At 36.9% G+C, this 25,397-nt stretch overlaps 1 protein-coding gene and 1 pseudogene across 17 annotated transcripts in view; one reads left to right on the top strand and one right to left on the bottom strand.

Annotated features, from left to right (window-relative positions):
* DTNB (dystrobrevin beta) overlaps window positions 1-25,397 on the top strand; it is a 244,793-nt gene that overhangs the window by 12,425 nt on the left and 206,971 nt on the right. For all 17 annotated transcript variants that reach the window (XM_035700347.2, XM_049095321.1, XM_049095322.1 and 14 more), the window contains exons 2-3: window positions 15,754-15,821; window positions 24,669-24,749. In XM_035700347.2, coding sequence (XP_035556240.1) covers window positions 15,755-15,821; window positions 24,669-24,749 — 148 coding nt within the window. In that variant the 5' untranslated portion in view covers window position 15,754. The remainder of the gene's footprint in view (window positions 1-15,753; window positions 15,822-24,668; window positions 24,750-25,397) is intronic.
* On the bottom strand, window positions 775-5,858 carry LOC112665007 (ribosomal protein 63, mitochondrial-like; annotated as a pseudogene).

Genomic DNA, 25,397 nt, shown 5'->3' with positions numbered 1-25,397 from the left:
TGTTAACTGAAATTAAGGATCTGAGAACTTAGAAAAGGAATTTTTAACATCATGGATTTTGATGCGAAGGCTGCACACTGCTATTTATTTATTTATTTATTTAGATTTTTTTTACACTTTTTTTTTTTTTTAAAGATTTGTTTATTTGAGGTGGCAGGAGGGGCAGAGGGAGAGAGAATCTTAAGCAGACCCTCTCTGCCCCCAGCAGGGAGCTCTAGGCCGGGCTGGATCTCAGGGGAAACCAAGTCAGCAGGGCTTAACCGACTGGGCCACCCAGGTACCTGAAAAGAGGTTTTCAAAAATACAACTTCATGTAGCAGTTCTGATGAATATCTTTTACTTCACGTAAATGTCTACTTTTAGTAGCAATCTCAAAAAGAAAATCCTATTTTTAGGAGTATGTTTAATTGAAAAAGTTCATTTTTTCCCACTTTCGTCTAGGCAATTGTTTTGACCAAAGGTAAGCCTCCACCAAGTACCTCATACTTAAGCACAGTTTGTAGCTTTTTTTGAAACTTTCATCCAAAATACACTTTATATCTTCTGTGGCCTAGGAAATACCTGTATCTTTCTATTAGGGTAATGGAAAGGAAACACTATGCCAGAGGCTGGACTATACAGAGTTTGGAGCCCCATATACCCCACTTGCAGACCACCACACTCATGTCTGCTGTTCACTAAGCCTGCTCCAAAAGCTCTAAAGTGAGCACTCTTCAGAGGTTCCAGAATTGGGTCAGGAGGTGGGTGGCCACCCTGTGAATCCGTGGCTCCGGATCAGACCCACTTCTTGGTGATGTTGAGATGGTCGAGCTGGTCTGCCACGAACCTGTGCAGGGGGAACTTGGACATCCTGGCCACCTTGATGGCCTTGAAGGCCGCCGCCCTGTACCCCGTCGTGTGGCCGTACTCCTGCTCCGCCGACAGGTAGGATGCGTTCCGCCAGTACTGGTCCTCTGCTTCTATCTCCAGCCGGTGGATCATGTTCTGCTTCGCTTGGAAGGACACAGGCCCGCGGCCGCTGGTGCTTCCTGATCCACTGCCGACTGCATCCCCCAACAGACCCCACGGCCTCCTTGTATAGATTTTATTTTTAAGGAACCTCCATACTTAGTATAGGGCTTGAACTTACAACCCCAAGATCAAGAGTTGCACAATTTACTAGCTGAGCCAGATAGGTACCTCTGCACACTGCTATTTAATTGGTTTTATTTTCTTTTCATTAATTCCAGAGTAATTTGAAAAAGTCATTCTTAATATCTTTCTTAAAAAAAGTCTCTAGGGACAAGCCTAACACTATGAATAACTAACAAAGATATGTTTTCTGAAATATAGCTATGAAAACTAGAGCTTTACATGTCCTTTCAAGAGTGTACCTTTTATTGTTCATATGCTTTTAGTATTTCCCTATTAGGTAAGTAGTATCTTTTCTTAGAACTAAAATTCCTTCTTATTAACTAAGCAACCCATAGCAGGTTTTAGGAAAAACTAGGAGGTTTGTCTTTAGCACAGTAGAGGCACATGTTTCTTCTTTCAGTGGCTTACTTTCTGTTACATTCTTTCTCTGATTCTTTGGGCACATTACATTTCTACCTCTTTATCTCTTTTCACTTTTGTTAAAACCTTTTCTCTATTCCAAATTTAAAGTGTAACAAGTGATTAATAACAAAGTATTTACTTCCAAGTTTATATCTTTATACTATTATTTTTTTAAAAGTCTCTTTTAGGGATCCCTGGGTGGCGCAGCGGTTTGGCGCCTGCCTTTGGCCCAGGGCGCGATCCTGGAGACCCGGGATCGAATCCCACATCGGGCTCCCGGTGCATGGAGCCTGCTTCTCCCTCTGCCTGTGTCTCTGCCTCTCTCTCTCTCTGTGACTATCATAAATAAATTTTAAAAATTAAAAAAAAAATAAAAGTCTATTTTATGTTTTTCAGTAACCTCTACACCCAATGTGGGGCTCAAACTCTTGACCCAAAAGTCAGGAGTTGCGTGTTCTTCCAACTGAGTCAGCCAGGTGCCCCAATATTTTTATACCTTTAAATCAGAAGAATTGTAAATTAAGAAGGAGGAGTCTTGCCCACAGAATTCTAGTCTATGCATCATCCAAGAGGGTAGTTACATAATAACATCAATAATGATAATAATAATAGTAGCTGACATTTATTAGGCTCTTATTTTGTGCCAGGCATTGTGCTAAATGCTTTACATAATTTATTAATAGTTACCACAGCCCTATGAGGTTATTATGTTAGCCATTCAGAGCTCTTTGTGGTAGTGAAGTACAGTTTTGAATGTTTTGTATTGGAACCTAGAGGACTTTTTCAGATTTGTAAAAAAGAAAATCTTAGGGTTTCACAAACATTACTTTCCCTGGCTTGTTTTCTTTTCTTTTCTTTTCTTTTCTTTTCTTTTCTTTTCTTTTCTTTTCTTTTCTTTTCTTTCTTCTTTTCTTTTCTTTTCTTTTCTTTCTTTCTTTCTTTCTTTCTTTCTTTCTTTCTTTCTTTCTTTCTTTCTTTCTTTCTTTCATATAAAGGAGAAGAGAAAAGAAGTGTTACAGGCAGAATAGTAGGGAATTTTCCTGAAATAGGCAAGGAAGTTCTCTTTCAGGGAAGTGTGACTAGTTACAACGAAGTACTAACTAGTGACAATCTCTGTTATCTCTGACTTCTTAAATAAATGGGCATCCAGAAAAAAGCTGATAGGAGTTTTGCTGGGAGACAGTGAATTTGCCCAAGAAGTTTTAATTCATGCATCCTTTGAAGTAACTGAGAGCTGGAAGGGTTAAGACAGTAACAAAAAGATTCAGGGGAGATGAAAGATATTTAACACTTGGGTGTAGTACAGAGACGTTCTGCAAACATTTCTAGAGCCTGCTCTCTTTCCGATAATCTTTTCCTTTAGTCTTCTCTGCTGACAGACTTAGTCCAACTCTGGAGCCTATTGCTTCCCATATGGGACTAACAAGGGGTCTAGATGTTTTGTTGCATCTAGATGTTTTGTTTTTGAAGCCTAATCTCCAGGCTTCATTTAATTGTAACATAAAAAAAACCTCTGTTCATGAATTTGCATTTTTCTTATTCCTGGAGTCCTCATGTTTGCCCTGGAGAGGGCGATGTGGCCCAGCAGAAAGAGAGTAGGTTTTTCTAGTCAAATGGGTTGGTTGCCTAACCCCACAGATTACTAACTTTGTAACCTTAGGCCACATTAACTAACCATGTAGGCTCTAAATTTCCTCATATGATTGCTACCACCCATATTACTCATTTGTTCTTCAAATCTAGCACAGGCCCATTTTCTCATTCTAGGGTGTTGTGTGTCTCTGTGTTTTAAAGAACAGTGGTTCCTAGAGTGGGAGGTGTGCAAAATGATTCTCCAGATAGGGTATAACAAAATATGGACAATTAACTTCTACTAGTTGACTAATAGGTTGACACTTTACTCTGTCTGTGTATCTGGTGATATACATCGGGTATGGTCAGCTAAGTAACCTGAGAGGGAGATGCTGGGGACACTACAGCCTGGAGGGGTTTGTCGTGAGAGCCTCCTTATTTGTTGGCTTATGTTCTGCTTGGACATATTACAGTTCATCTCTGCCTGGATTAGTGGTCTTTTGGATTATATTATCTGATTTCAATTAAATAAACCTTGCTAAAGAGACAAAGGGCTTAAGGGATTCCTGCAAAGAAATTACAGGCTGAAGTTTCTGATTTGGCTGAAGATTGAAGTAATGATATGCAAGAACACATGAACAACAAGAAAAAAACAGAGCTGATACTTTTATTTATATTATAAGCTTGTCAGTCTCATGAAAAGTATAAAATAATAATGATCTAAGTGGATTGAAGAGGAGTCAGTAAAAAAATTGTTAAATACTATTTGATATATGAGTTTATATGCACTGAGTATATTGTATCTTAAGATATTTACTAATGATAGTATGAGCCTACTTTTATCAGTTGAGATATTAAAACTAAGCGTTTAGTGTATGAAGACAAAGTTACCGAAATTTTTCAGTGATGATTATAGGCATAAGCTAACTAATCTAGTACATTAAAAATTATTAAGTTAGACATTTTTAGAAGATTCTTTAGAGATTTCTTACTTTAGGAGTAAAAGACAAAAAGCCATAAACCTTTGCTTTTCCTGTTTGATTAAAATGGCTGAAATACCATATGGACAAATCAATAACTTTAGTTTGGTGACAAACTAAAATGCATCTTTTGTTGGGATACTCATAGAAGACATTGCTGAAGATTGAAGTAATAAATACTGTATCAAATTTGGAGCTTATGAGAGTTGGTGTACGTTTGGATAAAACTACAGAGCTTATGGTATTTTGTATACTGTTTCAATAATAAAATATATGGAGTCCTATATCCCCAACACCCCCAACCACTAAAGAAAAGATTTACTAGAGAATATACTCTAAATAAATGATTTAATGTTTTATTATGAAATAGGACCTATAGGGCACCTGAGTAGCTCAGTGGTTGAGTGCCTCCCTTCAGCTCAGGGCATGATCCTGGAGTCCCAGGATTGAGTCCCACATTGGGCTCCCCAGAGGGAGCCTGCTTCTCCCTCTGCCTATGTCTCTGCCCCTCTCTCTGTGTCTCTCATGAAGAAATAAATAAAATATTAAAAAAATAGGACCTATAAAAAATAATACAGGGTGCCCAGAACCCAATCCAATAAATAAAACAGCTAAGTAGAGTTAGTGTCCCTTTGCAGTCACATCATTCTGCTTCCATCTCCAGAGGTGTTCACTCCTCCGAATTTGGTGATGCATGCTTCATGTGCACTTGGAAAGAATTTGTATTTTGCCATTATCGGATGGCATGTTCAATAAATATCAATTAGATCTAGTTGGCTGGTGGTGTGGTTCAGTCCTTCCATGTTCATCTTGAATTTCTACTTGTATTGATCATAGAGAAGTATTAAAGTCTCCAAATGGAAATGTGGATTTGTTAATTTCTCCTTTGAGTTCTATCAATTTTTGCTTAGTGTATTCTGAGGCACTATGGTTAGATATGACATTTAGGATTGTTATGTCTTCTCAGGGAATTCTGTATGTTATAGGCCCAGCAATATAATGTTATGTATACTGTTTTATGTAATTGCTTTTTAAAAAAATTTTTATTTTAAAAATTTTTTAAAGATTTATTTACTTGAGAGAGAGCTTGCACATGAAATTGCAGGGGCAGGAGAGGCTGAGGGGGAGAGGGGAATGGAGAGGGACAAGCAGATTCCAAGCTGAGGGCAGAGCCAGATTATTCACTCATTATTTATATTAATGTCAATATTAATATCAAGTTGAATACTATTTAATTTTGTTGCTGAAATTGTTTCAACTTTGACCATTGGGAGCTTTCAGTTGGCTTCTTTTTTTTTTTTTTTTCCTAGTTGGCTTCTGTGTCCCTTTGATTCACTCCTGTCAGATGTTTCTTTCCTTCCCAGAACTTACTTTCAAGGTGCTCCGGGGCTCTTATCATGTATTTCCTGCCTCAGCCATTTCTCCAAGGAGCCCGGGTTTCTTTTATTGGAGAATGATATTATGCACCAAAATTTGGGCACTAAGTGTGCTCATTGCTATTGGGATATTGTTGTTTCTAGGCCCTCTCAATTGTCAGAGCAAGGACGTCTATATGTGTACACTAACCCATGTATATACACATATCTACAGATGCTTCCATGTGTAACTGTCTGTATCTGTATTAAAATAACATGAACTTGTATGGATGTTTCCAATTGTAATCCTTTACCACATGGATCTTTCTAGCTTCTCATCTTGCTTATCTGTAACCTCATCACTCCACCATCTGCTATCCATTAACTTAAGTGTTCGGTTGCAGTACACATGCATACTAATATCAGAATTGTCAACTTATAACCTGTGGGAAACTAGAGTACAGTTATATTTTGCTTTGCCTTTAGTCTTACAGACTCCATTTATTTTCAGAGTTGCTTAGGTGACTACTTTTCCCCTCAGCTTCTTCAGGAGGTTGTGTCATACATTTTGTAATACAGTTTGACTGTTTTGTCACATTCTCCATTTCATCGTGAGATCCTTTGACATTATGAGGATTTTTTAAAAATTTACATATTTTGAGGTTCACTCTAAAATTTCAGTTTTGATAAATGTGTAGTGTCATGGATCCACCATTCCAGTATCATATGTAAGTTTCACCACCCTAAAAGTTCCCCTATTCATTCCTTTTGGTTTCTCCCCAAACCTCTGGTAACTACTGATCATTTTTACCATTTGTATAGTGTAGTTTTTCTAGAAGGACATAAAATTGGATTTATATGGTGTATAGCCATTTCCAACTTGCTTTTTCACTTAACAATATATATTTAAGCTTCCTCTGTGTCTTTTCATGGCTTGATAGATCATTTATTATTGCTAAACCAGTTGTGAAAGTACCACTGTTTATCTCTTCATACATTACAGGGCTTCTTATGGTTCCTTTCATTATTTGACACTTGTGAATCAAGCTGAGTGTAATCATTTGGGTGCAGGCTTTATGTGAGTATAAGTTTTCAACTCATTGGGTAAATACCTAGTGATGCAGTTGCTGGGTCACATGGCAATACGATTATGATGAGCTTTGCAGAGGCTGCCAGCTTGTCTTCCAACATGACTGTGCATTTATCACTTGTAATGGATGAGACTGTTTGGGCATTATCGCTTGCAAGAATTGCTCTACATTCTTGTCAGCATTTAGTATTGTCATTAAAAAAAATTTAGCCATTGTAACAGGCATATAGTAATATCTCGTGTTTTAATTTGTAATTTCCTAATGACAATGATATTGAACACCTTTTTATGTACTTACTTATTATCATTTGTATGTCTTCTTTGGGGAAGTATCTAGATCTTTTGATCATTTTTTTTAATTGGGCTCTTTTCAAAAAAGATTTATTAATTTATTTTTAGAGAAAGAGAGAGTGTGAGGGGGAAGGGGTAGAGGGAGAGGAAGAGAGTCTTAAGCAGATTCTGTGCTGACTGTGGAGCCTGACATCAGGACCTGAGCTGAAACCAAGAGTCTGATGCTTAACTGACTGTGCCACCCAGGCTCCCCTCTTTTAAAAGATTTGATTTATTTTGTTGGAGGTGGGGAGGGAGAAGAAGAGAGAGAGGAGGATTCTTACTGTTGAATTTTTTTTTTAAGATTTTTATTTTATTTATTTATTTATGAGAGACAGAGAGAGAGAGAGGCAGAGACACAGGCAGAGGGAGAAGCAGACTCCATACAGGGAGCCTGACGCGGGACTCAATTCCGGGACTCCAGGATCATGACCTGAGCTGAAGGCAGCGCTAAACCGCTGAGCCACCAGGGCTGCCCTACTGCTGAGTTTTAAAAGTTTTTTTATACTTTGAATATAAGTCCTTTATCAGATGTGTTTTGAAAACATTTCAAATTAGGGCTTGTCTTTTTTATTATCTTAGGAGTTTCTTTTGCATAACAATTAATTTTGATAAGATTCAACTTATCACTTTTGTCTGTCATAGATTTTGCCTTTGAGGTGTTGTATCTTAAAACTCATTCTGTTTGATGAGGCATTAAACAGCCTCTTCTAGGGACTTACTGTTTCAACTGTTTTTTGATTGAAGAAACTTTACTTACATTCTCATAGCTAGAACTCTGGGTGGTGTTTTTGTTTTTGTTTTTGTTTTTGTTTTTGTTTTTTTTACATTTTGTAGACTAAGGCTGTGCTCTGGTTTTTTTTAATTATTAATTTTGCTTCAAAAGTGTTTATTGTTGCATTGTTCAAAGTAGTAGATAATTGGAAATAATTGCCAACAATCAAGGCTTGAATAAGGAATTGTGATAAATTTCTGTTCTACCATTCAAAATTATGTTTTTGAAGAGTGCTCAATGGCATGGAAAGATGTTCATATATATTGTTAAATTCCTTCCCTTAGTTTTATCGAAGTGTAATTGACAAATAAAATTGTATATCTTTAAAGTGTACAGTGTGATTTGATACATATATACCTTGTGAGATGATTACCACAGTTGAGTTAATTAACACAACTATCACTTCACAGTTATCTTTTTTTGTGGTAGTTTAAGATCTATTCTCTTATCAAATTTCAAGTATACAATACAGTACAGTATTACCAACTATACTTATCACCGGGTACATTTGATCCCCAGACCTCATTCATCCAATAACTGAAAGTTTGTACCCTTTGATCACTATCTTCCCATTTCTCCCACCTCCCAGCCCCTGGAAATCACCATTCTACTCTGCTTCTGCTTCTATGGTGAGTTTGACTTTTTTTTTATTGCTAGATTCCACATATGAATGAGTTCATGGTATTTGTTTTTCTTTCTCTTAGTTCACTTTGTACCTTAATCTTTTTAGTTGGATAGAGTGAAGCTCCTGAGTAGGATCCCTGAAGATGGAACGTGTTGGCATAAATACACCTAGTGGATTTTTCTGTATATCCACAGGATGAACTACAGGAAGATGTGGGTGCAGAGTCTGAGATCACAGTGTCATAGAATTGTATTTGTGCATTCATGTGGACAAAGATTTTGGCAGTCGAAATGGGAAAAAAGGGTGGATGCTTGTGATCATGAGGAAGGAAATGGCAGGGTTTGAAGCCAGTTAGAATATGAAGGGAATGATACAGAGGTGTTGGTTACCTCTTGATCAGGAGGCTAAGAAAAGGCAAAGTGCCAGGAATGCAAGTGGAAGGAAGTAAAGAAATGTACTTGCATTCATGTTGTAAGTGTTGATTTTCAAGGTTTTATCAGAAGGACAAGGATATACAATCAGGTGTGGCAGTAGAATTAGATATTTGTTGAGTGTGGAAATGTTAAAATCATAATTACAGGGCTTAAGCTATTAGTATCCATAGAGCACTGGATGGACTCACCTATCAGTAAGGCCTAGGGGAATCATTTATAGTGATCTTAGTTTGTATGTACCCTATATTTTATGTAATCTGAATTGTAGGGTTGGTTGAAGTGAAAAGACTTAATGTTTTAGTTTGAGTTCTCCCCAGAAGCTGACTCAAACAGGATTGAGTGCAAGTATTTTGTTTTGGAGATTATCCCAGGAAATACTAGTAGGGGACCGTGAAGATAGGGAAAGGAAGTTTAGCAAATAAAGGATTTGTTTCAAGCAAGTTACCACTGTGAGAAACTGAGCTTATTCCTCCTGGGGAACTCTAGGAGCCGATGTAAAACATGTCCTCAGAGCAAGGTAGGTGGAGTATCTATCGGTCATTGGATAGGAATGTTTCCAAAGGATGGTAATTCTATAGTATTTCAGGCTTGACAGCAAGGAACTTTCTCTCAGAAGTCAAAGAAAGCCATCAGTATTTTGTTTTTAAGATTTTATTATTTTTTAATTTGGCTCCATGCCCACCGTGGGGTCTGAAGCCATGACCCTGATGAGATCAAGACCAGAGTTGAGATCAAGAGTAAGATACTCAACCAACGGAGCCACCCAGGTACCCCTTACAGATTTTATTTTCAAGTAATCTCTCTACCCAATGTGGGGTTCAAACCTGCAATCCTGAGATCAAGAGTCATATGCTCTACTGACTGACCCAGCCAGGTGCCCCCTGTTTTCTTTTGTTTTTAAAGCAGATACTGTCAGTCCAGTAGAGACAGAATTGGCAAAGATTAGGAGACATGGGCAGGGAGCCCGCTTTTGCCTCTTTTCTTTATACTATGCCATGTCGTTCTAGCATCTCCATTTTCTATAGGTCATCAATCCTCCTCACACCGAGGCTCAAATGAGTCCATCTAGCTGTACATTAGGACTGGCTCTAGGTGTCCTCTGGAACATTGCGTCCTAGGTCATGGGGGGAGTGCCCCTATACCAACAATTCTCACCAACCTTATTCTTGGTGGCCAAGTTCATTCCCAGGTCCCACCAGTGCATTTCATCAGTCCAATAGCTGTTTTGGTAAATCACTCCTTTCTATCCAAAGTAAGGACCGTATGTCTCTATTTCCATGAGGCCAAGACTTGACCCTCGTTATTAGCTTGGAATCAGTGAAGGAGGTAGGGACAGGTCCTGAGAAGGGGTCAGCATCTTTTGAGGAATGTATCTCAGATGAGGCCTTTTGTGGTCTAGGCAGAGGAGAGCGCCATCTTGTAGTAAGAGCCAGGGAGCCACTTCTTTTGGCTCAGAGGGTTCAGGAGAATCTTGACTGGACTGTGAATTCAGTCTTGTCTTGTCTTGTCTTGTCTTGTCTTGTCTTGTCTTTTCTTTTCTTTTCTTTTCTTTTCTTTCTTTCTTTCTTTCTTTCTTTCTTTCTTTCTTTCTTTCCTTCTTCCTTCCTTCCTTTTCCTTTTTCCTTTTTCCCCTTCCTTCCTTCCTTCCTTCCTTCCTTCCTTCCTTCCTTCCTTCCTTCCAGATTTTATATATTTATTCATGAGAGACATAGAGAGAGGCAGAGACACAGGCAGAGGGAGAAGCAGGATCCATGCAGGGAGCCCGACGCAGGACTCGATCTCAGGACTCCAGGATCACGCCCTGGGCTAAAGGCAGGTGCTAAACCGCTGAGCCATCCAGGCATCCCTGAATTCAGTCTAATAACTTACCAACTTTCATAATCAGAATTTGGGACTGATTTTTAGCACAATCTGCCTTCTAGTTGTAGGGACTGAGAGCTCCTTAAAATGCTGCTGTGAGGTCTTCTGGCTGTCATTATCATGCTTTGAATTGGTACTTAGATGATTTAGGTCTTGACATTTTCTTTCTTCTGTGCATCAATGCTACTTAACAAAAACTCAACCAATTTAATTATCTTTAAAATTCTTGATGCCCCTATATCTCTCAAATGCTAAAGCTATCACATAACCTGGTCATCTTTACCTGTATCGCATCCCACCTCCACCACATTGAGAGTCTTAGTAATATTGAGGCAACAGCATACCAGGGGTTCTCACCAAGCCACTTAATTACCAGCACTGGGAACCTTGTCTGTCATCTGGTTGGTAAGTGAACTACTTACAGAATGTTATATCAGGATCAAATCTGTCTTATTTTGGGTATTCTAGAAGCAAATGCTGATGTAAAGATAAGTGCAAGTTTGTTTTTGTTTTTTTTTTTTTTTTCATGAATAAATAAATAAAACCTTAAAAAAAAAATCAAATGGCCTTTTCCAGTATTGTACTGTCTTGATGACTGTGGCTTTAGAGTAATTCTTCAAATTGAGTACCATAATCCTGCAACTTTATTCTTCCTTTTCAAAAGTGTCTTGTCGGTCAGCCCGGGTGGCTCAGTGTTTTAGCGCTGCCTTCAGTCCAGGGCCTGATCCTGGAGACCTGGGATCGGGTCCCACGTTGGGCTCCCTGCATGGAGCCTGCTTCTCCCTCTGCCTGTGTCTCTGCTTGCCCCCCCCGCCCCGGTGTGTCTCATGAATAAATAAATAAAATATTTAAAAAAGCAAACAAACAAAAGTGTCTTGTCTATTCCTTTTGCCTATTCATATAAAATTTAGAATTGTCTATATTTATAAAAATTTCTGCTGGAATTTTGAGTAGACTGACTGGGTAGATGGTATGTCTGTTTGTTTGAGTCTTTTAAAAATTTCATCACTGTTGGGTAGTTCCAGTATATAGATCCTATACATACTTTGTTAGTGTATACCTAAGGATCTCATTTTTGTTAGATATATTGTAAATGCTGTTTCCTAAGTATTCAGTTTCTAATTGTGTGGTGTTAGTAAACAGAACTGTGGTTGACTTTTGTGTTTTGACCTTGTGTCCTGTAACAGTGTTAGACTCACATTTTAGTTTTAGGACCTTTTTTTTGGCTCCTAGAATTTGCAATTTCTACAAAAATAATCATGCTGTCTGCAAGTAGGGACAATTTTATATCTTCCTTTCCAATCTGTTTTCCTTTTATTTTTTGTTTTATTTCAGTGGCTGAGACATGCTGTATGATGTTTAATAGAAGTCATAAGAATGGGCATCCTTGTCTTGGTCCCAATCTCAGGGGGAAAGCATATAGTTTTCTACCATTAAGTGTGACCTTAGCTGTAAATTTTCTGTAGATGCCCTGTATCAGGTGGAGAAAAGGGTTTTTTTCTAGCTTGTAGAGACTTTATCATCAGGAAGGGACATTGTATTTTGTCAGGTGCTCTTTTTGCATCTGATATAAGTGTGTTTTTTTCCATTAGATTGTTAATATGTTGGATTATATTGATTAATTTTCAAATGTTGAACTGGCCTTGCATCCCTGGGTTAAACTCCCACTGCTTCCGAGGTTTTTATATATTGCTTGATTCAATTTATAATATTTTCTTGAGGATTTTTCTGTCTGTGGTCATGAGAGACATTTGTTTTTGTACTGTCCTTGTCTGTTTTGGGTATTAGGATATTAGTGACTTTTCAAAATGAATAGGGAGATGTTCTTTTGTATTTTCTTGTAGCAATTATGTGAGATTGGTGTTATTTCTTCTAATACCTTTTCCATTGCTGTTCTTCATTTGTAATATTTTGTAATTATTTTTCCTTTCTGAAGAACTTTCTTTAGCAATTATTTTAGAGCATGTCTACTGGCTACAAATTCTCTTAGTTTTCTTCAATTTCTAAAGGATAATATCCTTTTAATATAAAATTAAAAGCATTGCTCTACCATCTTCTGACTTCCATAGTTTCTCATGAGAAATCTGCAGTAATTCATATCATGGTTCCTCTCAAACAGGAGTTGGTGGGTTATGTTCTGTCAGTTGACTGCTTGTTTGTTTTCAAAAGAAAATTTCAACAAAGCCATACCTACTTGTCTATATATAGTTTGTGGCTGTTTTCATGCTGCAGTGGCAATGGTGAGTAGTTGTGACAGAGACCACATGGCTGGTAAACCTAAAATATTTACTATTTGGCTCTTTAAGAAAAAACTGGCTGATCCCTATCCTATGAGTAAAATGTTCTTTTACTCTGATTTCTTTCAAGAATTTTTCTTTATTTTTCAGCAATTTGATCATGATATAACTATTATCATGAGTTTCTCTGCTTTGCTCAGTTTCTTGAATTTGTAGGTATATCTTTCACTGAACTTGGTAAGTTCTCACCTATTATGTCTTCATGAATTGTGTAGCACCACATCACCACATTTCTTTTCTCCCTTTGGGATTCTGAGCACATGATGAATGTTGGATCTTTTGTTTTTGTCCACCAAGTCCCTGAGGTTTTATTCCTTAAAAAAAAAAAGAAAAAAAAAAAAAAGAAATCTCTCTCTCTCTCTCTCTCTCTCTCTCTCTCTCTTTTCTGTTCAGATCGGATAATTTCTGTTTGATATATCTTAAAGTTTACTGATTCTTTCCTCTGTCATCTCCATTCTACCATTGAGTCCATCCAGTGAGTCCCCTACCTCCTCTAATGAGTGTATAATTTCAGTTCTAATATTTCCATTTGGTTCATTTCATATCTTTTGTTTCTCTGCTGACACTTAAGATTTCAACTCTTGTTTCAGGAGTGTTTGTGATTGCTAATATGAGCATTTTTATAATCACTGCTTTAAAGTCTCTGTCAGGGGTGCCTTGGTGGCTCAGTGGTTGAGCGTCTGGCCTCTGCGTGGGTTGTAATCCTGGGGTCCTGGGATTGAGTTTCACGTTGGGCTGCCTGTGGGGAGCCTGCTTCTCCCTCTGCCTGTGTCTGTGCCTCTCTGTGTGTCTCTCATGAATAAATAAATAAAATCTTAAAAAAAAAATCTCTGTCAGGTTATTCCACCATCTGTTTCATCAGGTTACTGGCATCTGTCGATTGTCCTTTCCCTTGTGAGTTAAAGATTTTCTTGTTTGCCAAATAATTTTGTATTGTTTCCTAGACATACTGAACATTTTAAGACTTTGGGTCTTCTTTACATTTTAGATAATGTTGATATTTTTGTTTTAACATTATAGTTTGGTGGATAACCTGATGATCCAGAATATTAATTTTTCAAGATTAATTTGAAAAGAAAGATAAAATTTAGAAAATTTTCATAAAGAACTTAGAGAGCTCCAGGAATTCTTAGACCCTACTTTGAAAAAAGTGATGTAGAGAAATAGCAGTAATGTAGACAAAAAGTAGAAGAAAGGATATAATAAATGAGATATGTTATAAAGGATATTATGATAATATCTTTTAATTTGTGGTTAGCATTTTGCAATTTGTATTACTTAGTGAGAGACCAAGATTGGGGAGGAGGCAGTAAACTTAAATATCTTAATTTCTTTGTAATTATAGGCTCCTGATACCAACTCTTGTTTTTTTTAATCTAGGACCTAGATTTCATTAAATTTTTGGTGTTTCTAGTTGGTTTTTCTTTTGGCTTTCTTCCTGTTTAAAATTTTTTCCTCTTGGTAAATTGTTAAGTAACCATTATGTATGTTGAAGCCTACTTAGTAATATATCAATGACTTAGGAAAAAGTCAGCCTTAATTATCAAAATAGTCATTGTAGAATGTTAAGGAATGTATTTACATTTAAATTTTCTTTAGGATATACTTATAACTAAAAAACAAAAAAAAAGGATATACTTATAACTAAACTTTTGCCAGGTACCTTGTTTTAATGGATGTGTAATTTGTGTATTCCTCATTTAATTTGTGATTCTAATATTATTGAGACTGTGCTATATAAATCACTCCGTGATTTATAGTAATTTAATCTACTTAGGGAAATTATTTATCTTATGTTCTTTGTCTAGAATTTTTTTCTTCATAGAATAAGGCAAAATTCAACTGAGATTATCACAGATTTTGCATCAGTAGGGTCTGTGTAATGGGGCATTTGTTTTCTAGCTTTTTAGGTGTGGAGATTTGGCAGTATGCATCTAAAAGCAACAATTATGTAAGAAGTTTAATGAAAGGGTGGAATTTTACTCTACCACTTCAGAGTTGTGCCCTCAAGCAAGTTAGTGTTTTCTAGCTTGTTTCCTAATCTACGAAATGGGGGTAGTAATGATACCAGTATCTAGGGTTGTTGGAAGAATTAAATGAACTAATACATGGAAAGAGTTTTAACAGAGTGACTGGCATAGTTTGTGACTGTCAACCCAAACTATTACCATATTGATAAAAAATTTACCTTCAGGAGTTCTTTGAATTTGGGGATGAATACCTTTTTGTTCACTATTGTTTAATAAGAAAACAGAAAATTTTATTTATATCTTTCTTTTAAGATTTTATTTATTCATGAGACACACAGAGGAGAGTGAGAGAGAGAGACAAGCAGAGGGAGAAGTAGGCTCCATGCAGGGAGCCCCACGTGGGACTCCTTCCCCCGTCTCCAGGATCACACCCTGGGCCGAAGGTGGCGCTAAACCGTTGAGCCACCCAGGCTGCCCATATCTTTTATATATAAGCTAATAACTATTATGTTCTTTAATTTAACCTTTCTTTTTTTTTTTAACCTTTCATTATAATTATTTTCTAAATTATATTTAGTAACATGTTTATCTATGTAAAACTGTAGGGATATAGGAAACTGTGTCCCAACTAAGCCAGGACTCTGCAGAGAAAATAAAGTTAGAAATAAGACATAGCCTCATATTTTCAGCACAGGAAGCAAGTGTATGAGCTCATTTAATTATTGACTTTGTAGTATTTTAAAACCTATCAAATAAATAAAAGTACGGTGGTTTGTCTTTTTCTATATCGGGCTTCCAGTTTATTTTTCTGATACTCTCTTAAATGTGCATATATAGTGTGGTTTCTTGTATTTCTTCATAACAGAATGATAAGCACTTGGTTGAATTGTTAAATTACAGTGGTTTAATATATCTTTCTTTGTTTCTAGAATGATTGAGGAAAGTGGGAACAAGCGGAAGACCATGGCAGAGAAGAGGCAGCTGTTCATAGAAATGCGTGAGTCTTGAGTGCTTCTGGATTCCTTGGTTCCTTGTTTGTATGTGTGGGGACGCCTTTTTTTCTTTTTCCTGATCAAGTCACAGCTTTAAGCATTAGCATGTTCCTTTTTTTTTTTTTTTAAAGATTTATTTATATCAGAGAGAGACAGAGTACAAGCAGAGTGAGGGGCAGAAGGAGAGGGAGTGGGAGAGAATCTTACGCTGACTCTATGCTGAGCATGGATCCTGACTTGGGGCTCTATTTCACGACTCTGAGATCATGACTTGAGCTAAAATCAGGAGTTGGGTGCTTAACTGATTGAGCCACCCAGGCACCCCAAGCATTAGCATGTTCCAAGCTCTAGGAAAGGAGGAACGGGAGTTGAATCATAGAGTTGAAGGACCTCAAGCCAGAGCATATATTGTAATTGAGTTGACTTGAATTGCTTTCTTCAGCAAGATCATAAATACTAAAGCAGAAATATTACCTAAAACATCTGGGAGTTTAAGATTTATTTTAAGGAAATCTCTACAAGTAACATGGACTCAAATTTATAATCCTGAAATCAAGAGTTGCATGCTCTGCCAACTGAGCCAGCCAGGTGTCCTAAGGTACACCAGTCAGTTTAGATCTCTTACTGTAACTCCATTGTTACCATGAGGTTGCAGGTGGTGATAAATAATTAATACATTATATAAGATACCTTATACTAGATACAGATTCTAAGATATAGAGAACTGAGTGTTAGGGCAACATTTAAAGCTATAGGAATAATTAAAAAAGCACAAATATATATGGCTTGGTATATTACTTTGTGATACAATTTGAAATCTTCTGTTAAAAAATTATATTCTTCTATAAAACTTGAACAAAGAGAAAGATAGCTGAGAGGAATGGAATAGTTCCCAGTATTTGAATGACTTTGTTGGTCTGCGATTACTTATCTATGTGGCCTGGACTGTGTGGCCTTGACCAGTGCACTCACATTTGGTGGATCACAAATTCCTTTGCCATGAATTAGAGTTACTGGTCTGTACCAGTGATCGTGATATCCTTTAAAAGCATTGTACTCTTTTTAAAAAGTGGGATCTTACGAAGACCCTCAACATGTGTCATAAAATTGGTACTGCTTGGTTAGAGAGGGGAGACAGGAGCCCTGCCTGAGATAGCCCCTGAGAAAATGGTAGAAATCTAGAGTTCTGCATATCACAGAGTAAAAATCGACAGATAAAGCCTCAAAAAATCAGTAGATAAAAATCAAGGTATTTAAAATCTTTGGAGTCTTAGTAATAGCAGGCAGATTTTGACTCAACTCAGATCTATATTGTCCTGTCAAGCATAAACTAGGTAAATATTTGTTGAAGATGTCAGAGAAGAAATTTTTGGCATTGGGTGGGCAGTCAGTTGGGCAATCTTTGAGTTCTGTAGTTCTGGGTCTCCAGTTGCTAGTCATCCAGGTCAGACACCTTGCAGTCACTTCCCTCCACCTCACCTTCTGCCTCCAAAGTCGCAAAATGCAGCTGAGTTTAATCTCATACGGGAGTCTTGAGTGGTCTGTTCCTCATACTGTAGTGGCACTGAATCCAGGCTCTGCCATCAGACTGCCTGTGTTTAGGCCCTGGCTGTATAACCTTAGGTGACTTTACTTCATCTCTGTGCTATAGTTTCCTTGCCCATAAAACAAGAATAGTATCTACTTCATAGAATTATTGTGAAGATTAAATGAGATACTGTCACTTAGGCACATAGCACAGTGCTTGACACAGAATAGTAGGTATTTTATGTGGTTAGTTGTGTTTAATATTTTTATCATCATTACTTTTCTGAACTAAAGCAATCTGTTTCAGATCTTTTCTTTCAGGGTCAACCATTTCAAATCTGTGATCTCTGATGCTGCCAGCTGAACTGTATAAATCTGTGTTACTTCCTTCTTAGATCCTCTCAGTTGCTCCTCATCACTCTCCCAAGAAAGCCCAAGCTCCTGGGCATGCCAGGCAAGGCTCTTCTGGCCTCTTTTGTCCTCAGTTCACAGGTTCCCGGTTCCCATCACACACTGTATGTGCCATCTCCCAAATGGATCATGCATTTGGTGTCTTTGTGACCTTATTCATGCCATTGGGCCCACCTTCATCTCTCTTGTTGTTCCTGCTTATGTTCAAAGGGGTCATCTTTTCCATTTAATTTTTAACACATTTATTGAGGGTCTATTATGTTCCAGGCACTGTTCTAGGTGCTGGGGATAAGGGGAGAACTGAACATAGTCTCTGACTTCTCTCATATTGCTCACATTTTGAGAAGGAGAAATGGACAAAATGAGGAAAGCAAAATAAATAATAATTCCGATACTAACAAGTGCCTGGGATGCCTTCAGTAAATAAACACGAGCATGCAAGAGAGCACAACTAAGATAGATATTTGGAGTAGATATTGTGTATTCTGTGAAGAATTGGGTTTGCTGCTTGGTAAATGTTATCATTTTGACACAAACCTCAAATTGCCTTTCTCTGTAACAAACTCAAGTATATGGAGTTTTGGAGATGTTTTGGAGATGTTTGGTAAATATAGCTTTGTTTGTTTGGAGATGTTTGGTAAATATAGCTTCTTGTCTCCCCTCTTTTTTCATGGGAAGAATTGCATTGGTGACAGTGGTATCTGCTGCTAAAAGCCCTACTCTCTCTTTTCCAATATCCTGCCTAATCTCCATTAGTGCCTTCTATAGATGTAAAAATCATCTTTTGCCAGCCTTATCATATGATTCTACTGTCTAGGTTTTGGGTTGATTTTATGTTAATTTTGAATCCACTGATCTTTCTCCTCTCTTTCATTAGTCTCAATGGGTATTTAATAGATTCTTACTTATGTAGGTATATCCATCTTTTTTTTTTTTTTAAAGACGTCACTTTTTTATTTTTTATTTATTTATTTATTTTTTAAGACGTCACTTTTTTAGAGCAGTTTTAAGTTCACAGTAAAACTGAGAGGCAGGTAAGGTAAGTTCCCATAGGATATGTGCTTAGTTTCCTCCTTTACTCCCCACCGGAAGGTAGACTCACTACAAATGATAGGCCTGTGTTGACAAATTGTTAACACCCAAAATTCGTAGTTTACATGAGGGTTCATTCTTAATGTTGTACATTCTTTGGGACTGTATGTACATATTTTTAAAGATTTTATTTATTTATTTGAGAGAGAGAGAGAGCCAGAGAGAGAGAGCGCGCACAAGTGGGGGTCAGGGGAGGAACAGAGGGAGAGGGAAAAGCAGACTTATGATTCGAGAATCATGAATGAGTATCGAATTTTATCAGATGTTTTCTGCTTCTCTTGAGATGAATATATTTCTCCTTTACTCTGTAAATATAGTACTGGGCTAGCAATCTTTCCTTAAATGGTCAGAAAGTAAATATTTTAGGATTTGCAGACCATATGATGAGTTCTCTGTCAGAGTGACTCAACTTTGCCGTATAGCTTGAAAGCAGTCCTAATAATTTAATAATTTAGTTAGGTTGTATTTTCCAATGTTGGATGACCCTTATTATTACTCCTTTCTATAATACTTTTAAGCCTTTCTGTTTTTAGACCATACCTTTAAATTCCCTACTGTTCTTTCTTTGCTTAATATTTTCTCTGGTTAGACTCTAAGTGCCATGAGAATAAGGATCACATCTATTTATCTTGGTGACCTCAGTAGCTCGATAGATATTTATTGAAAGAAGAGTGGAGTAAATTACATGGAAATAATTTGTTAGTTTACGATTCTGACATGATATAAAATTACTAAGAAAAATGAAAGGTGGTAAGTGAGAATAGTAGTTCTTAACTCTGGTGCTAAAGTATAGTTCCATCTATAAAATGCTTGATGCCAGGCCTCCCTGCTCAGAGATTCTGATTTTATTTTTCCTTTTCCAAAGTTTTGTTAGTTTCATTGGTCTTTTCAAGGAACTTTGGCTTTGTTGGTCCTCTCCATATATCTTTGTTTCTGCCTCATTATTTTGTGCCATTGTGTTTATTACTTTCTTCTTTCCACTTCAGGCAATTCTCTTGTTTTTTCCCCTGACTTCTTATATTGGGTTACTTGGGCCATTTATTTTCAGACTTTTTTCCTCTCTTATGTAAGCACTTAAGAACTTCTTTCCTGTGATTTTCTATTTTTGCCTTCCATGTGTTCCAATATATGCCATTTTCATGATTACTTCTCTGTGTTTTCTAACTTCTCTTAGGAATTATTTAGAAGTACTCTTTTAAATTTGCAAATCAGTGACTTAATTAAAAAAATATTTAGTTTAATTGGGATATGGGTCAAGGAATGAAGGATGTTCTAGAATCTTTGGTGATATTTTTTATATGTTTCTGTAAATATTCCATGTGTGCTTGAAAATATGCGTATGATTTTGTTATTTAGGTTTAGCTTGTTACATGTTTTATTCAGACTTTTTTTGTCCTTTCTGATTTGACCACTTAATTAGTGAAAGTTGTTAAAAAACCTCTGCTATGATCATGGATTTTAATTTTTTATCCCTTAGTTTTGTCTGTGATTTGCAGCTTTTGTCCATAGATGCACATGCATTAAAGTATTACATCTACCTAGGAAATTGACTGTTTTGTCATTATATAGGTACCCTCTTTTTCTACTAATGCTTTTTGCTGTGAGGTCTATTTTGTTGTTATTAATATAGCTGTATCAGTTTTCTTTGGTTAGCACGCCTTAAAACAGTATCTTTTCTTTCTTTTAAAAACTTGTGTCTTTATGTTTTTTTAAATGATTCATTTATTTATTTTAGAGGAGGGGATGTAGGGGCAGAGGGAGAGGAAGAGAAGGAATCCTCAACAGATTCCATACTGAGCCTGGATCCTGACATGAGGCTTGATCCCTGGACCCTAAGATCATGACCTGAGCCAAAATCAAGAGTTGAATGCTCAACTGACTGAGCCACCCAGGTGCTCCCATGTCCTTATGTTTTATGTGTATCTCCTGTAAACAGCATAAGGTAGATTATTTAACAACAACCATTGTGACCGACAATCTTTGTTTTTTCACTGAAGAATTTATCCTGTTTAATTTTTTAATGAATTTTTTTAATGAATATTGATAGATTTCATTTTTTCTTCCATCTTGTTTTGTGTATCAGCTGTGTCCTTTCTCTGTTTTTTTTTTCCCTTCATTTCTTGCCTTCCTTAGATGAATTGAGCTTCCTTCCTTCCATCCCACTTTTCCCTCTTCTTGGTTGTGAGTATTCTTTTTCCATCCTTTCATCCCACTTTTCCCTCTTCTTGGTTGTGTATATTCTTTTTCTATTTTTTTTGTGGCTACCCTAGAAATTCTAACATCAATTAAAATGAAATCCAGAGCTTATCAATATTCATAACTTTATTCGGAGTAATACAGGAATATTAGAAAGTTTTAGAGTATCCCTTTATGAGATATATGCTATTTTTAGAATTATTTTTTTAACACCACAAATTAGACTTTATTCTTTAGTATGATCAGTTTTCTTTTGTCTAACCTCTTTGATTATCACTTTTTTGCTTGCTTTGAAAATTTTAATCTAAATCTGGTGGAGCCAGTCATGTGTCCCTAACATTTCCCTTTGTGGGATTTTTTTTTTTTTCTAGCTTACCCACTGAGAGAGTCACCATTCTGTGGTCTGTACCTTCCTCTCTGTTGGGACCTCTGGCTTCATCTCTGATCCCCAGGGTTTCTAATCATACTGCCAAGAAAAAAAATAAGGAAGTCATTTGTGTTTATATCTGTTACTTATTCAGACTCCTATACTCTTGAAAAGTTTTGCTTATTAAAAGTGACTGTAAGTGTTCCAGGGTGCCTGAGTGGTTTAGTCAGTTGAGTCTGCTTTCAGCTCGGGTCATGATCCCACAGTTTTGGGATAGAGTCCCACATAGGGCTCCCTGCTCAGTGGGGAGCCTGCTGCTCCCTCTCCTCCCCGCTTGTCCTATCTCGGTCACTATCTTTGTCTCTCTCAAATAAAATCTTAAAAAAAAAAAAAAAAGATTGTAGGAGTTTCAGACAACTCAGAAATGTTACTATCCTTAAGTTTACTAGGTTTGTCTTCTCTTTCTCCTTCTCTCCTCCTCATGTATTAGTTAGATCCTTTTTAACAAAATACACTTACTTCTTTTATTTATTTATTTATTTTTAAATACACTTATTTCTTTACATCTTCTCTGGGTGTGCTGAGCATCTCCACCAAATCCTCTAGCCCCTAGAATGCAGTTTGGGATCCTGTGCTCTATCTGAAGAAGGTTGCATGCATCAGTGTGTTTATACAGGGAAAGGAGTTGGTTTCCCCATTACTTTTATCATCTCCTTGTATCAGCTTTTCCAAAATTATATAGTTTATGTAATATTTTTACTTTATTTGCTATATTTTTGGGGGAAAGCAGATTAGTCTTTTATACCAACAAAGAACTTTCTAATTTTCAGTTACTTATTTGTTCAGTAAATATTTCAGGTGCTATTTTTATGATGTCCTAGTTTTGGGCATATAATAATGAACAACAACACAGTAATAAAATAATCTCTGCCTTCATGAAACACTTATTTTCCTGAAAATGGAAATAAGAAATGATAGGGTGGGAGGAGCCATGATTGGGAAAGCACTGGGTGGAGGGTGGTCCAGGAAGGGATCTGGAAGGAAGCAATGTCTAGGCTCAGTCAGTTCAGTGATGTGATGAAGAAAGGGCTGGAGCAGTAAGTAGCACTTACAAAGGCTCAGATGAGAGGGCTTGGCATGTTTGGGTAATTATATGTAACCCATACTGATTGGAGTTGGGTGTGAGGTAAAATTTGAGAGTTGCATGAGCCAGACCTTTTAGCTGAGTTGGATAGTTATGTGTTTCCCAAACCTAGCTTGATTATAGGACTCTCTAGAATGAAGTCTCCAAGTTCCTCTCCAAGACTCTGATACAAGCCTATGATACAAGCAGATATAATATAACCCTTCCATTTGATTCTTTGCTTTCCTTGGGATTCTGTTATACTATAGAGGTTGATATCCTAGTCTCATGAATGAGGAGAAGTATAATATAGAAAGAAGGGTTAATCCTTTCTTAGCCTTTCCCTGTACTTCTTGGGTACTCAGTGGTTTTAGATAGTCTCCTCTCTGTCCAGGAGGTTCCCTGGGCTCTCTACCTTTGGCTAGAGTTCTGCCTGTGTGTTTGGTTAGGACTCTTTGTGCCATATCTTGATGAGCTTGAAATATACTGTCTGACATTAGTGTATTTCTTATAACGAAATATTCTCAAAATGAGTGAAAATGAAGAGTAATCTTTTCTAGTTCACAATACCCAAAGGGATAATATAATCATTTTAGTTTCTTCACTGGGGCTTTCTGTTCTTTTTTTTATGTGCCAAATTACCATATTTTCTGATCAGGAAATCAACATGACACTTACATAAGGGAAATTTTTAAAAAGTAAGGGCTATTTTTAGAGCAGTATGAGGATTTTCCTTATAGAAACCAGGAAAGATGACTGCTTCAGAAGAAGGTAAATGTATGAGAAGTTTGGGAACCTGAGTGGTTGAATATTGGTACATTAAGATTTTAATAAAGTTCTACAGCTATTGATTATATCATCTTGTAGTTATATTATATCACTCCATCTTGTAGTGGTTGAATATTGGTACATTAAGATTTTAATAAAGTTCTACAGCTATTGATTATATCATCTTGTAGATTTTTAAAAAGATTTTATTTATTTATTCATGAGAGACACAGAGAGGCAGGACATAGGCAGAGGGAGAAGCAGGCTCCCTGCCAGGAGTCCAACACAGGACTTGATCCCAGGACCCCGGGATCATGCCCTGAGCCAGAGGCAGATGCTCAACCATGAGCCACCTAGTGCCCCTTGTTTTGGGATTTGGACTACTATTAGACTTTTAAAATGATATTATGGCCAGGGTTCCCTAAAATTTCTGAATCCTGTGCCATCCCATTCTTATTTCTGCCTTTTCCCACTGGGTTATATTATTATTTTTTTTAATTTAAAAAAATATTTTATTAATTTATTCATGAGAGACAGAGAGAGAGAGGCAGAGACATAGGCAGAGGGAGAAGCAGGCTCCCCATGGGGAGCCCGATGTGGGACTCAAACCCAGGACCCTGGATCATGACCTGAGCCGAAGGCAGACGCTCAAACACTGAGCCACCCAGGCATCCCTCCCACTGGGTTTAGAGGGATGTATTTTCATAGGGAAAAAAATGACAAAGGAAAACAGAGTGATACTTGGATCTTGACTAGCACCTAAAACCTTAAAGTGGAGATGTCTGGCAAACTGGGCTGGAGCTTGCAGAGTTTCCCGTTTTCTTCAACTGGTTCACTTTGGACATTTGTGATATTTGCCCTGTTTCATTATGCAGTACCTAGATCTGGCTTTACCGGAGGAAGCATCTGAAGAGAGTGAGTTACATACCACGGGCACTGAGTTTTTCCTATACCTTCTCCATGAGCAGACAAGGCCTGATAACTGTCCTGTAGTCTGATCCATCAGATTAGTACTCTTTCTGTTTAGTTGATGGGGATAGGACTTTCCTTTCCCAGCTGCTCACATTAGTTTTCCTCGTATTTCCCACAGAAGTAGTAGAAAAGGGAAGATTCGCTGAAGTTATGAATGTTCTCCCTTAGAATTTTTGTTAGGCTGGCAGACAGGATAATGTAGGCAAAACTGCTAGCATGGTCCTGAGCACAGAGTGGGCACTACTAACCTTTCCTTATCCCTTTTGTTTTCTCAGAAGAAGACCTAGTTGACATGTTAGATATAGCCTGTGTACATGCTGTGGAAAAGAGTCACTTCCCAGCATTTAGAAATTCCGTGGTAAATCCAGCTGAACATCTTGTTTGTACTTTTTTCAGGTGCTCAGAATTTTGATGTCATACGGCTATCAACTTATAGAACAGCTTGCAAATTACGATTTGTACAAAAACGATGCAACCGTAAGTCATTTCAGCTAATTTCTGTGATAGCTGCATAGTGCTCTCAAAACTAAAAGGTTTTAGTATCTTTTAGTCATATTGTAATGTTAATTAAATTTTTTTTGTCCTAAGTGTTTATTAAAATGTAAAAATTAGTCACGGAAAGAACTCATTTTACTCTGTGTGTCCTTCAAAATGTTTGCCCAAATACAATAATGTAACTGGTTTTGAGGGTGGCACAGTATTAATGTTCTTTAAATGAGAGAATTGATTTCTCCTTCTCACCTTTCTATGTTTAAAAAATATACAAAAAAAAAATACAAAATGAGTATGATAATCAGCTTCTGGAAGAAAAGAAAAACAGTATTTTAATGGAAGCGTAGTAAGTTAATTTTCTTGATTAAAGTGAATACAACACAAATCAGCCTTTTTTTTTTTATAAGTAATCATTATGAGAATTGCTACTTATAAGTAAATGAAATATATGTGTATGTATGTATATGCATACACATGCACACAGGCATATAAAATCTTCCTCTCTTAATTTCCATGAAGATTAACTTATGACAGAATTATTGTATTTTTCTTGTGTGTGTGTGTGTGTGTGCGCATGTGTATGTGTATTAATGAAAAACTATTTTGTGTAATGGAAAGAACATTGGCTTTTGA

The sequence above is a fragment of the Canis lupus genome, chromosome 17 (genome assembly GCF_003254725.2).
Source record: "Canis lupus dingo isolate Sandy chromosome 17, ASM325472v2, whole genome shotgun sequence".
Lineage (NCBI taxonomy): Eukaryota > Metazoa > Chordata > Mammalia > Carnivora > Canidae > Canis > Canis lupus.
The sequence above is the reverse complement of the archived record's forward strand: the minus strand, read 5'-3'. Positions and strand labels throughout refer to the sequence as shown.